The sequence below is a fragment of the Hydra vulgaris genome, chromosome 11 (genome assembly GCF_038396675.1).
Source record: "Hydra vulgaris chromosome 11, alternate assembly HydraT2T_AEP".
Taxonomy (NCBI): Eukaryota; Metazoa; Cnidaria; class Hydrozoa; order Anthoathecata; family Hydridae; genus Hydra; species Hydra vulgaris.
In genome coordinates this window covers 8,305,537-8,321,364 of record NC_088930.1, presented here as the reverse complement: position 1 = coordinate 8,321,364, position 15,828 = coordinate 8,305,537, and the positions used below count along the sequence as shown (strand labels likewise).

Sequence of the window (15,828 nt, the reverse complement as noted above, 5' to 3'; positions counted from 1 at the left end):
TAGTGAGAAATAAAGAAAGATTATTAGTGAGAAAGTAAAAAAAACAAGTTTATGGATTCTACCAATCGGAGGAATACTCTCAAATGTATTCAGGAAAGAAACAGTATGTCTAAATCCAAGTTGATGGTAAATTTAAAAGCATTTTAAAAGAAGTCTCTTATTAGTTGATATAAAAGATCTTTATTTAGAGTTCATTAAAGCTTGCCTTAATGTCGAAATTGGGTTTCTAATCTTTGTGATCTTAGATCAAAGTGGTGTTGGAGGTGCTTCAGATCTCCACTCAGTATGTATTTGTGATTACCGTGGTAACCGCCAGAATGCAAAACTTTTACCATTATACCAGATGTTTCAGATGATAAAAATCTTATGATATTAGTTGTATGTGACTGCCAAATTTAGAGTGCATGCTGCACAGTTGGATTAACAACCTAGATACTGACATTAAAAGCATTTTACTACTTTGGTAAACACAGTGTTTAAGAAATCATTTTAATCTGTGGCATCAGTGCAAACAAAAATCTTTTGTTCCATAAACTCTTGGTATAGTTCCATAAGTGAAATAAAATAAAAGAGGTGTTGGGCTAAAATTTAGTATTAAAATTTGGATTTTTTTTTATTTTTACCTAATAAGCTATCATTAGAAAAGAAAAAGAAAGTTATAACTTGTTAAAATTTTATTATTCATTAAATATCCACTTAATTCTATAATGAATTCTATATTGTTCTTGTATAATGTTAGTATCATAATTATAAATAAATTTGTAAATATGTAAATAAAAAGATATAACAAACAAATTTCAATGATTATTTATCATTATTTTTAATAATTCCTAATAAGTTACTTATACATTTAATAATTACACAGTCTACTTACTACTTAACTTTAAAAACTTGATGCCACTGCTTTCGTGTGTATTTATTTTGTTGTTTTTAATACATTTAGTTCAAATTTCATTTTTCTGATCTCCCCATGAGTACCCACTATTTTTTTTCTTCTAAAATCACTGTAATAAAATCTATTAATAAGTTAAATTAGTTGAAAAAAAATTTATTATTAAAACCAGTGTTGATCCTAGGTTATCAGTGGTTTGAAATAAAGGCACAATTTTTCATGTTTTAGCTAGAGCCATTTTTAGAATTCCATAATTTCCTACTGAGTTCTCAATTTTTGTCATAAGTTATATATATAGAGCTATTAAAGTATGAACAAAACATGTTTTTGTTACTTAAGTTTTTATTTTTGGAAAAATCAGAAATTTCAAATATATTTACATATTTAATGAACCACAAAAGGTTTTTAGTCAGTGCTGATTTTAAAAGTCCATAATTTCTTACTAAATTGTCATCAAATTTTATCAGTTATTTTCCTAAAATTAGGAAGCCTACCATGTGTAAAAACTAAAAAAATGTCTTTTCACTTCTTAAAATTGTAATTTTGTATATTAACCCATTAAAAATGAACTTTTTATATGTAAAAACAATTTTTAAAGAAGCCATTATGGATAAATAGTGGTATTAAAAATCAATTTTAATTTTTTATTATAGTAAGTCTAGAGTTGTATATAATAAAAAAAACAAGAAGGTTTTTTAAAAAATTTTTCTCCAATATAGAGCTATTAGTGTGAACAAAACATATTTTTGTTCACACTACCAACCCACCAAGTTTCATCAAAATCTGAGATGGTCAATGTTGAAATGCTAAAATTTTGGTCCATTTGGTATAGAATGACCCAACAAAAACGTTAAACATGAAAAAAAAAATTAATAAATAAATAAGTTACTTTAATACAATACTACTAAAAAATGTTAATGATCAAAAAGTGGGCCATTAATTTTTTTCAGAATGCAGCAGCAACACTAGAAAGCATAATAACTTCTTCTTATGAAGAAAAAAGTAAAAATGTAAACATGAGTTAAACATTAGTTCTCTGACAAATAATTGCAATGAAATTTGACAAAAATATGTTTCATTTTTTTTTGTTTATATTTATATTATTATATTTTGATTTTTACTTGTGTAAAAATAAATGTAATGTACCCAAAGTGCAATGTCAGCAATTTATTGTTAATCTTTTTTTTCTAATAAATAGGAATGTAATGATTTTGATATTATTTTCAGCATCAGTTTTTCGATCCATATTTAGTCCACTATACATGATTGAAATGATATGTTTATTGAGCATAAATTTGAAACTTCAATGCTACATAGGGTCTCTGCAACTAAATTTAGAAAAGTTGGCACAAAATAATTTGTTAGAAGGTTAGTTTTTACTGAAACTTTTTTTGTAAAATAATATGGAATATTGATAAAATATTTTGAGAATGTTTTTATTGTTTGATTTTGTAGTAAGTAAATACATAAACATATTTGGATACCTTCAGTTTTGTGGAATTGTTATTACACCTTTCATTGGTTTAACATTTAGAAGATTAAAGAATTCAGAAAAACAGTCTCTCAAAAAAGAGGAAATATTTGTCTCAGATTTACGTTCTTCCATTGCTCCCTATTGTATTCTTAACTTCTTAGGAATGATTTTTTGTTTATTTGATCTTATCAATAGTATGAAATTGCAGGTACGTTGTTTGCTTTATCTGTTTTTGTAACTCACCAATTTTTTGCTCTTTTTTTATTGACAGAAATTAAAATACTACAAATTTAGATACCATCATATATTCTTTGCGCAATTGTTCGAGGATTTTTATATGCAAATCATACAACATTTATTGGAATAGCGTGAGTGTGTGTGTGTTTTTTTTTGTCTTACATTTGAAAAAATAATTTAATAAAAATTATAAGCAAAATATATATAATTATATATTATATATATTTATATATAAATAAACATTTTGTATATTTATATATAAATATACAACTATATATTTATATACAGTATATATGTATATAAATATACAATATATATATGTGTGTATATATATACATATATATATATATATATATATATATATATATATATATATATATATATATATATATATATATATATATGTATATACATACATATATGTATATATATATATATATACATATATATATGTATATATACATACATGTATGTATATATATACATATATATATATATATATATATATATATATATATATATATATATATATAAATATATATATATAAATGTATATATATAAATGTATATATATAAATGTATATATAAATATATATAAATATATATATATATATATATATATATATATATATATATATATATATATATATATATATATATATATATATACATATATATATTAGGGTGGGTCATTATGATGTAAATGTTAAGTTGGGGCTGTGAAACATTACTATAATGTTGCATTACAGTCTACTTATGAAAAAAAATTTCTTTAGAAATAAAATGGAAATTTAATTCCCAAAGTTGCGGATCCAAGACGCGTGTCTTGGATACGCAACTTTGGGAATTATAATTACTGTATAATCGTATAATGTAAATCCACGTGGTTTAATGCTATGTTCCATAACTCGACATCTTATTACATTAAATTTAAAAATGTGAGCAGTTGTTGAAGGAAAAATAGTTAGAGTGTAGGAGGCAACACATAACAGCAAATCGTTTCAGTTATTTGCTATTTGTTATGGCTCAAGAAGTCAGATTTAGAGTCAATTTTCGGTAATTCTGCTCGAGATTTGTGACACTGCAAAATCATTCCATGTCGTGATTTGTGTCCAACTTTAATAGTACATATGTCTTTAATAGTAGGTTCAACTGCCTGAGAATGACATGGAATACCACTCAAGACATCAACGTGGAACTGGAAATGTTGAAGATCATCATTAGAAACAGTTGATAAAAGCAGTGGTGGTGTTGTGATAGCAACAGTCCAGTCGATCATCTTTATGAATAATGAATCTTCTGGATCAAGCTTGATGCTTAATTTATCAAAAACACGTATCTTGTTACTTTGTGATGTAGCTCATGTGTCAATTTTTTTGTCACACGAAAACTGACAAATTGATACATTTTCATCTGTAACTCCTCTCAGAAGAATGTTTTCAGGATGAGCAAAATAGCAGTTATTTGCAACACTGGTTCAAGAATTTTCTAGTCTTCTTTCCCTAGCTCATAGCACTGCTTCATAAGATAGGAGAAATTTCTTGCTCCGTCACGGCAGGAAGAATGATGCTTTATGTTGAACCACGATGGCGCATAAACATTTACAATGAATCTTGTAATTCTATGCAATGATTTTGAAGGATTTTCCTTAGACATATACAAACATAAAATAGGATTGAAGATTTTAGCAGTTATTTGCAACACTGGTTCAAGAATTTTCTAGTCTTCTTTCTCTAGCTCATAGCACTGCTTCATAAGAAGCTGAACAGCTAAGCAAGCTTTTAGAAGGTATATCTGATTAGAGCTTAAATCTTTCTTAACATCAACACTTACACCCTCGACTGTACCAGGTATATGTTGAAAGTTCAGTATAACTAAATCTTTTGGATCAAAATCTAGTGCAATGTCTATTTTACCTGTTGAAGAAGGACCTGTTAAACATCCACCATCCAGAACGGAGAAATATTTACTAAAAGGTAGTTCATTTGCATGAAACAAGCAGACCAACCATTGCAATGTTTTCCCAAGACCTTCTTCTAATTTTCTGATTACTCTATTGTGTTGACCTGTGTTATTCACAGGACCATCACAAACAACTGCTGCTAAAGTGTCTGATGATTTGATGTTGTTGATGCTCAATAATATCTCTTGTCCAATATCAACAGCTTTACTACTTTGTGGCGTGACATGATTGACATTTGTTTTGCATAAATGACACTATCACATAATGTTCTTTTTTGAAATTTCGTTGGGCGCCACTTGTTTTAACAGAAGTGATATCCTGCTTCCCATCAAATCCAATGCAAAGTACTTTTTGGACTTCAGCAGCATGCTTTTTAACTTCATTTTTCCACCACATATTTCTCTAACGTCGATGTTTTGTTGGATCAATAGCATTCTCTGGTTTTATAAAATCTAAATCTTTTAGTATGGCATTTGCTATTAGGCTAGCATCCCTGTTACTGATTTTACACCTATCCATGGCCTTACACAACTCAGGATATTGTTTATTGTTCGAGAAATTGAGAAAAGTTCAGTTTAAAGCTAATTTCAAACAAATATGAAGGAATTATGTTCCAGATTTTCTCTGGATTTTTTTTCAAAATGTTTTTCAGATTTTAAAAATATGACCTGGATGAAATCTAGTTATAACCTAGAATATAAAAATCAATTCAAATACTTTGTAATTTTTTATTTTATTTTATTCAGATTTCCTCCATCTCAGTTTGGAACATTATTTGGATTGAGTCTATTACTGGCAGGAGTATTTGCTTTATTACAGTATGCTTTATTTCATCTGACTAATCATGCACTTGGAGGAAAGCCATTTTGGGTAAGATAGTTTATACATTTTAAAGAATATTGTATTTTTTTTACATTTAGGATATATATTATTTGCATTTGTTATATGCATTTTATGATAGATAATGTTTATTATATTTATATTATATTTTATTACGTAAAAAACATAATATATTGTTTAATATTATGATTTATAAAACATATATGACATTTGATATGTATGTAACATATATGTAACATATATGACCTTAAAGATTCTTGACAGCTTAAGTACATCTTTTACTGTTTTTCTGAAGTTTAAGAGTTGCTATTAAAAAATTTTTAAGTTATTAACATTATGTACTCTCAAAATAATGTTCAGAAAAATTGTAAATTAATTGCTAAATTTAATTTACATCTATTTTTTGCAAGAATAAAAAGTAGTTTATTTACACAAGAGTTTTTTTGGTGAAAAAAAAGAGATTATTCTTATACAATCATTATTTAAAGCACTTACAGGTGTCCCTGTTGGTGCTTTTGATGTACATTTTAAGAGGCAACATAAGGAGCTCTTTGTTATGACTTAAAGTTGATTAGCAAAAACAAGGTAACTGCATAGCTCTTATATTATTTAGGGTGTCATGTGCTATATTATTTAAGGGTGTTATTTATGATTGAGTCAGTCCAGACCTATTTACTGTTAATTAGACTAATAAATTATGTAATTTGAGCCTCTCTTCGTATTTTCTTGTGCTGCTGCTATTTCCAATTTTTCAGCTTTTCCACAAAAATTTCAATAAATAATGGTATTGTCTGACACTAAGCTACATTATTTAGAATACCTAATCTTGTATTTTATCTCAGATGTTTAGATAGTAGAGGCTTTTGGAAAATCTGTTACAATGTCATTAACAAAGACATTATGCTGCTTTTAACAAAAGAAAGTTCAGATAGAAAGAAGAATTTTCAGATATCACAGTTTGCAATCAATTAATTTGCTCCTTGGACATTCTCAGGGTGGCCACACCTAAAAAATTCTAAAATACTCTAATATTTGAAAAACCTCCTGAAACTACTACTAAAAAGTAGATGATCTTCTCAACTACTCCTAAATTTTCCTAATTTATTTGTCCTAAGTATAATGCACAACTATTGTCAGCCAATCAACAATAAAGTTAATGAAATTGTTTAGACTTGGAGTTAGTAATGTTGTATACTGAGAAAAAATAAGTTACTCAAACGTAGTATGTTATACCAGTATATAATTGTTTAATATCAGTATATCAATATAAAAATATGTTTAATATCAGTTAACATCAATTGGATCATGCAGCCATCACACTATGTACTGTTCATTCAAGCATGGTATAAATGCTTCAGGATGGAAATTGAACAAATTACTGTTTTCATTAAGATATACTTTGAGAGCCCTTCCCCTTCCCACTCAAGCTTAGTCTTCAAAATATGCTCTACAGTTCTGTAGCCATAGTTGGATTGAAAATGAGAAAGTAGTAAAGATAGCGATGGCCTCCTTTATATTTTCTATATTGAATTATGGCCAAAGATTATTGTGGTTATTGACTTTTGGAAAAATTTACTTAAAAGCAAGCAACCTGGTTAATGTAAGCCTGGGCAAAATACCAGTTATGAATATCTGTCTTCATGCTATAAAGATGTGTTAGTCATTATAAAGTTGCAATTTTTTAAGGAAACTGCAAAACTGTTAGTTTCTTTCTTGTTAGTTTTCCAAACTTACAATCCTATGGTACCTTTTCTTGTGGAAACACTTGAGAATTTACTGAGACTATTTTTATCTAAATTAATCAAAAAAGAAGTTTTGTCTAAAGCCTCCACAACTTTCAAATTATTAAAAGTGATGTTTAAAATCAAGTGTCAATTACAAGTATTGAGAGTTTTTAGTTACAATGTGCAAACATGGTTTAAAAAAGTATGCTAAACTTGTTTATCATCTTTATATATGGTGAAATCTCATGAGATGTGTGAACTTTATTTTGACAAGTTAATGCTGAAATTAGTTGCTTTCAAAAAGGTATCACCTTCAGCTGCTGATCAAACCAAATTGCAGTATTCACAATTATTAACTACTGTTGTGAAAGAGAACAAGGAGAAGTTTTTTGGGTTCAAAAAGGTAAGTGTTTGATTAGATTCTTTTTTGGTTCAATATACAGATGCTTCAAGTTTCAAGGACTTAGTGAATATTTACCAATTGTTACTAATATTTTCTCATGACCAAGCACAAGTAGAGCATGGATTTAGTATAAACGACCAACTTCTGGACAATAATATGCTAACTGATACTTTTGTTGCACAGAGAATTGTACATGACAGCATGTGCAATGAAAATATAAAATCATCCCATTTGGCTATGGTAACTAAACTTATGGGACATGTCAAAGATGTATAAAAACTATACTTTAGAAGTCAGAAAGAGAAGTCCTTGTAGTCATTTAAAACTGATCATGATACTAAACTGAAAAATTTTAATAAAGAGATTACTAGTTTTAATTATCAAATTCACACCCTTGAAGGTGCCATACTTCAGCTCAGGTGTAGGTGAGTATGCATTGCAAGAGGAATTCAAGAATCGTTGATAGAAATTAATTCAACAATTCTAAAATCTAATGCGCTAAAAGGGGAAGCCTCTGAAAAGCAGGAATTACTAGAAAATATTACAGCAGCAAAAAAAGTATGAAAATAGTTTGTCTCATGTTAATATTTTTGCATGTTTAGGAATGTTAGTTTATTTTAAATAACAATGTTTGGCCAATTTTATCTTATTTATCTTAGCTAGGCATTCTTACAGTTTTCAAATAAAATAAAAGTATTTTAGTGCAATTTTATTTTTGAAATCCTCCTAAAATCTTCTAAGATTTTTATTCATTTTTTTTTTAATTCTTCATTAAGTCTCTTTAAAAACCTTGTAAAATATCCTAAATTTGGCTAAATTTCCTTTTCTTAGTGCCTCTTAACCATTCTTTTATCGTCAGTTTGCAACAGCTACAGATAATATGAAGAGCTCCCCAATACAACAAAATATTTTTTTGTAAGCTAGTTAATATTTGCCAACAAATGTAACAAAAACAATTTGCTGATTGTTTACTATGTCTAGAAACCAGTATGCTAAGTAATTTAATAATCTCGTTTTTCTAAAAAGATAAGAAGGTAAATGAAAGGTAATGAACTCCAGCACAATATCAGCAGTTACAGTATTTGCATAACTGCAACAAACTACCTCTGCTGTTGCCTTGAAAGCATTGGCTAGTTCAGATAATTTCATAATCGCTATCTGCTAATAGCAATAAGTGCCCTTTTTAATCAAATTTTTAAAGAGCATGACATAATAAGACATCCTCTCTGATCCCCCAAGTGAGATCCTAAAACTTCTAAATAATTTCTTAATAATTAAAAGATGCTGGTTAATAATAAAAAAAGATATATTGAGGTCTCTGTTGGCAACATTCCTAAAAGTCTGAAAGTCATCTCTCTTTATTATCATAGCATTTTCATCAATATCAATATATATATATATATATATAAGCATCAATATTAGCATATTATGCTTACATACAAGAGTAAAAATAACATGTGTTAAGAATTATACTAAATTTTACTTTTTTTACTATTCTTTATACGAAAAATATTTAAAAAATTATGAAGAGTTATAGCTTCTTTCATACTTCGGAACCTTTCATAACTTCGGAATTTGAAGTAATTTTTAACACAAAAAAACGATAGGTTATTCTGTTCTCTAGAAAAAGCTCGTCAGAGAGCTTCCATCCATACATATAGTTGGTAAAATCATACAGATTTCTACTACCCAATTAGTTTTGACTTCATCCCATTCATCTTTATCTAATAGCTGAATTATATCATATAAAGATTTTTTTAAAGGACTACTTTGCAAAAGATTCATCAAGTTTGGTGCGAGTTGAACTGATGTCCAAAGAGATAAAAGAAAATAATCTATTGTGCAAGTGTTATTAATAACGAGAGCTGTTGAATTAGACTTCATTGTACGTTTAGATCCCCATTTAGGCACTTTTGAGAAAGAACCACTCTAGGTTTTTGTTTTTATTAGGTGATTGAAAAGTTTTAAATTTCTTTGGTGATGACAGTATCTGTAACAAATCATCTAAAAATATTCTCCTTGTCAGAGTTTTGCAATTTTTTTTTATTTTTAGTTTGCTCTCAGCTTGTTCATCATCTTCATTCTCATCATCACTCATCTTCAATACAGCCAACTTCAGAAAAACAGACAACATCGAACCAGCTGGACTTTTCAATTCTTTGGTTCTTTTTTTGTCGCTTGAAAGAAATAAAATAATGCTTGCAATGTGACCAGAGGCAATTCTACGAATAAAATAAGGAGGGGGGGGGGGTGAATTCTTAGAGAGTACCAACTGTAAAATCGTCTTTGTAAAATCACCCCTCCGTTAAATCGCCCCTGGATGTAACTACAGCAACTGACAGCACGCATTCCTGTTTTACAGATACAATACCAAGAATTGATGTCAAATCAATAATTGATGTTGGGTAAATACTTAATGTATTCCATGTATTTAGTCATTTTACTGTGCCTAGACCAGACATTTACATTTATTTTTTTAGAATGTTGGGTTGAATTGATTGTTCTATTAAATCTTAACTTGTATTTTCCTTTGTTAAGATGCTCCGATATATAAGCCTTGCCTAAGCCGATAGGAACCTATAGTTATATAGGTTTGTATTGTGCTTAAATCAAGTACCAGAAAATCTTTAATATCTTGGGATTTAATGAAGTCAGTTTAGTATAGGCACTTTTACAATGAGGCTTCTTTTCTTTAACTAATGTTTCGAGTAAATTCTCTTTGATAAGGCTCTCTTTCATAATTCTAATGATTTCTACTTTGTTGCCATTATTGGAGAGTAATCTTCCAAAATATTTATTATTTAACGCAGCAGTAATCTGGTAATCATCTAGCGTATAAACAAGGCTTATGTTTGCTCGAAATGATTGCTTAAGAAAGCTATTGATAACTTTGATAACTTATCAAGTCTTTGTAATGAGCTGTGATTGATTCGCTTCCAAAGTTGTTAACTGTTTCTGGTCTTTTCCAAGACAAGCTGGCATTTTTGGATCAAGTTTATAATCTTTCTTAAGCTCTTCAATACATTCATGTAGTCTGCGATCCAATATAATGATGTTGTTTGGTCGAATTAAAAAACATAAGCTTTGGTTCTTGATTAGAATCTTACTTAACATAGTCGCATCATTTTTTGTTGCTTCGAAAAGCCCATAAACATCTAAGATATATCTATTAAAAGAACATATCACAAATGGCTTTACCATGTGTTTCTTTTTTTGGACACTATATGTTTTACACTGAAAAATGTTATTGCTACTCTTTTGACAATAGCAGTAAGTTCCATCTTCTATTAAAATCAATTGATCATTACTTGTTTGAAAAATCTCTTTAGCAATAAGGCTATTTTTTTTTAATAATTCATTTTTTTGGATGTGGTTCACGCTTAGATTCAATGTTAAGTGACTCTGACTTGCTAAAGGAACCAACTTATATCAAATTCAGGATCTAAATTAAAAAACATTGATGTTGTCAAATGATTTCAACCAGAATAAATATATTTCCAAAGCCTGGGTTTTAGAGCGCTGGATTGAATTTCTCATTTAATTAAGTGATTCGCTTATTTCAATAAATTGTTCTCTTGTAAATCCAGTTATTCTGAAACATTTATACGATCAAAGTTGGTATAATTATGAAATGTTAAAAAAGTGAATTTCAAAGTACAGAATTACGCATTGTTTCAAAAAGATTTTCAACGTCTTTTTTTTTTTTGAGTTTTATTTTAGCTTTACCAATTGATAACATCTCCATACTTTGTTTGATTAATAGAATTGATAACATCTCCATACTTTGTTTGATTAATAGATTTGGTGATTGACAAAGATGAATGCCGCAACACCTCAAACCAGGCAAAATCAATATATTTTTTTTCTATATAACAATCGCTTCATTAGAAATGTTTCTCAACTTTTTGTATAAGTTTTTCTTTCCACAAACAAGACAGCTTTTGTGATAAAAGAGTACGAAAAAAATCTATAAATATTGATTCATCATCAGGATTGCACTTTTTGTCAGTTGTTTCTTCCAAAACAACTTGTGAATTTGAAACTCTAGAATTATCTTTGTTTTTTATAACACATTCAGCTGAAAATACTGGTAAATCGTTTAGTGAAAATAAAAATGCGTTATCGGGATTCTCGGTATTAGTTGAATTATCATTTATAGATTCTTCATTATTATTTTTTATTTTTTTAATTTCGTTGTGAAGCGTTTTAGCACTTCTTACACATTTTATCATTTTTTCTTAATCAAGTTCAATTCTTTCTTTCAGATTTCATTTAAACTATCAATATTTTCTTCAGAATTAACTTCACTAAACTGTTTTATTTCTAAATGAACATTACAGCAAACAATACAAATACCAAGCATATATATATATATATGTATATATATATATATATATATATATATATATATATATATATATATATATATATATATATATATATATATATATATTTTATTGTTTAGCAATCAAAAAACTAATTACACAATATTAATTATTTTAAGCAAAACAAAACAAAAAACCTTTAAGCAAAACAAAACAAAAAACAATATAATAAATAATTTAAAAAAAACATTAAAAAAAAATTAAAAGATTTTTTTAAAATCTCCTAATATAAAAAATATCAGTTAAAACCAATGTCTAACCAACGCGACAAACTGCGATTGTATCTTTTTTAAAACATTATTACTGAATAATTTGGGACATTTAAATATCTTTTTTAAAACATGATTATTGCATAATTTGGGACCTTTAATTATGCAATAATCATGTTTTAAAAAAGATACAATCGCATTTTGTCGCGTTGGTTAGACATTGGTTTTAACTGATATTTTTTATATTAGGAGATTTTAAAACAATCTTTTAATTTTTTTTTAATGTTTTTTTTTAATTATTTATTATATTGTTTTTTGTTTTGTTTTGTTTGTGTATTCTTCTTTTGGTTGATGTATAAATTGACATAAATAAATAAAATATATTTATAAAAATATTTTTATACAGAAAAAAATATATATTTATTTGCTATTCTCCTAATATGATAAAAATCAGTTAGTACCTTGTCAAACTAACGCGACGAATTAGAGCAAAACAAAGTTGCGAAAAAATACTTGTTTAAAAAAAACCGCTTAGTCGGACTATTTAATCAATTTTTCTTGAATATTATTAATTTTTTCCATAATTTTTTCCAAATTTCTTTTGTGTCATTCCTGTAGATATCAAGGTGATATTTTTGGTGATAAATTGATTGAAAAGCGAAATTTTGATATAAGGAGGCGAATTTCTGGGGGCGAAATTTACATGCTTATTGCATAATGCTCTTTAAAAAACATTATTAATAACCTCATCCACTTTCTTTTACAAATTTTGATTAAATAAAGGTTTTACAAAATCATTTTTTGCATATTTTTAATTCAGTTGTCAATATTAATTAATGATTTTTTGATAAATATTACAATTTCTTTAACTTTATTTAAGTTGTTGACTCATACATATTGTAAATATGTTACAAATGTATACATAATACAAAGATGAGCTACAAAGTTAGTATGAAGAAAGATTACATGCAATGGACACTAGAAGAGCGTCGTTTACAAGCAGATCTAATTTTTCAATATAAAATAAATAATGGTTATAAAGAGATAAATTGAATAAGCAACTAAATATCTCAAACTTAATTGAAGTATTACAATTTTTGTGGTCATAGCCAATAGTTAACAAAGGCATACTATAAAAGTAATGCTAGAAGTAATTTGTTCTCATATAGACTTTATTTAGTTTTAGTAGATGGTTTACCATCTCATATTTTGAATCAATAACAATTAATCAATTTAAAGATAAACTTGATAATTCAGACTATTACAAAAATTATCTAATACATAACATTATATAAAATAAAATTTACTTTATATAGATGTTATTGCACAACATCGTTTGTTATTTTGCTCTACAATCGATATTGATTTTTCAATCAATTGTCACAGCTTACCTTATTGGTAATATTAAAAACTTTACTTGTAGTTGTTATACCTTTAGTTGCTTAATTATCCCTCATAAAACGGAATTGTTACCTGATCATAGCTTTTACTAAGTTCGAACTAATTTTTCAAACTTTTGATAGTATAATTAACTTCCTCTGCTAATTGTCTCTTTGTACATATTGATGCTGCACGTGATACAAAACTGAATTAATAGTCAGTTTGTCGTTCCATGAACAAAAGACAACTTTTGATTAATCTGATTTCTAATTTTTATCATGGCACTGGCTTCTTTCATCATCACGCACACTATAATATTTTCAAGAAATGAATCAAAAATGTTGGTAATTTTTTCTTTAATAATAACTTTTGGCTGGTTCCTACAATCTGCACTAAACTTAAAATAACTATACAATAGCCTAAAATAACTTTTTGGCTGGTTCCTACAATCTACACTAAACTTAGATACCAAAATATTATCTGTATCTTGTAGACTAAATTTAAATAATTTAAAATGAAATTCACTCATCAAATGAAACTAAACACTTTTCTTCACTTTTTGTAATTCATTTCATACGTATCTTTTATAGTTTTTATTACAGTATTAAAAGATATAGGTAAGGCAAAGCTAACTCACCTATCGCATAGCTAGCTCAGTGTGTATATTTACAGAAGTGCATATTACATAAAATATATCACTATTGGCTGTCAAATAGATGCATATACAGTGGTGGCCAAATTATTAGACTAGGCTACAAAACCGAGATTATTTTCGAATGCACCTTGACACAAATTAGTTATTAAATTAATGTATATTTAGTTACTGCATGTTACGAGATTTCGCTGCGTAACGAAAACGCGTAACGCATTTCTTAGAAACTCAAACTCAGCAAATATATTTTGTATTGTTAGAAGTTATATTGCGTCACTAGCGTCTTTTCAAGTACCGCATTGTAATTAAAGTTATTTTATTAACGCCTTAAAAATCATACAGACAGTTTTTTTTTCTCACTATAGCCAAATAAAATCTTATTACAAATAAAATCTTAGTTCTTATTTGAAAAATTATTTTTATCATTCTTTTTCAAATATGAACTAAATTTTATTTTGAAAAAAATATTTTTTTCACAAAACGTTACATATTTGTTTATTTTCTTAAAATTTTACAGTTGGTTTTTGGTTATTTTATTACCTGTTAATAAATTTTTTCTTATTAGTTTTGTAAACTCTTTTTAATAATGTTTTTAAACAATAAAGAGTTTTTTTTTATCATTTATCAGTTACCGATAACGTATTCGTGATCATAATTTATTTTCATAAATTAAACGAACGTCATTAAAACTTTATGTTATTGAATTAACAACATACAAAATATCTTATTAATAAAATATTTACATCAAAATAAATCGTTAATTTTTTAAACTATTATAACAAAAAATAATTTTTATATTTAAAAAGGAATTTATATATTTAATTCCTTAAGATAAAACTTAAAACACTTTAATTTTTTAACTAATTTTTAACAACAACAAAAAAAATTATTAAACAAACTGTTTCTTTAACAAAAAATCTTTTAGTTTTACAATTGAGGTTTAATGTTTTTTACTTACGACTTTATTTCTTCTGAATAAACGTTACGTTAACGACATCAAAAGATAATTTAAATATTCTAAAAATTTAAAAGTTTTGGCGTAGCGCAAAACTGCTGAACGCGTAGGCAAATCGCCTTTTCGCAGGCAAAATGCGAGCTGCGTAACGCTTCTTAACAAGGCCTGTATAGCCCAATGTTGCTTAAGTGATAATAAGTGCAATTTATTTTAATTTTTGCTCAAGATCCATTTTATTGAAAGTTTTAACTGTAAATTGAATATTTAATTTTGGTCACCTGCTACCTGTTAAAGGTCAGTATTTTCTTATTTGTTTGATGTTTATGAGCAGAAATGAAAGGAAAATGTAAGAGTTGTTTGACATAAGACTTGTTTGACATTACATTAAGGTCAATCTTTTATTTATTTTTATTTTCTACATTAAAAATGAAGAAACATTTTTAATTAATAAAGCATTTTATGTCCTTTTAATAGATGGGAAAAGCTGCTGACTTGTCATCGACAAAATTGGCCAGAGTTGAGGTTTATCTACAAGAAACATCACTCATGCAAAAGGAGATTGCTAAAAATGTTGGAATAAGTCAGAAATTGGTATCGATAATGAAGAAGAAGATGCAGACTGGTGAAAAATTACGAGGCAATCGTGCTGGCAATTGTGGCAGAAAAAAATCAATGTCTGTGCGAGACAACAGGTACCTCATGAAATGCTGTAAA

At 27.2% G+C, this 15,828-nt stretch overlaps 1 protein-coding gene across 3 annotated transcripts in view; it reads left to right on the top strand.

Moving 5' to 3' along the window:
* The window catches only part of LOC100197779 (equilibrative nucleobase transporter 1), a 56,285-nt gene that overhangs the window by 36,489 nt on the left and 3,968 nt on the right, over window positions 1-15,828 (top strand). For all 3 annotated transcript variants that reach the window (XM_065809988.1, XM_065809986.1, XM_065809987.1), the window contains exons 8-11: window positions 2,120-2,260; window positions 2,348-2,574; window positions 2,661-2,734; window positions 5,313-5,436. In XM_065809988.1, coding sequence (XP_065666060.1) covers window positions 2,120-2,260; window positions 2,348-2,574; window positions 2,661-2,734; window positions 5,313-5,436 — 566 coding nt within the window. The remainder of the gene's footprint in view (window positions 1-2,119; window positions 2,261-2,347; window positions 2,575-2,660; window positions 2,735-5,312; window positions 5,437-15,828) is intronic.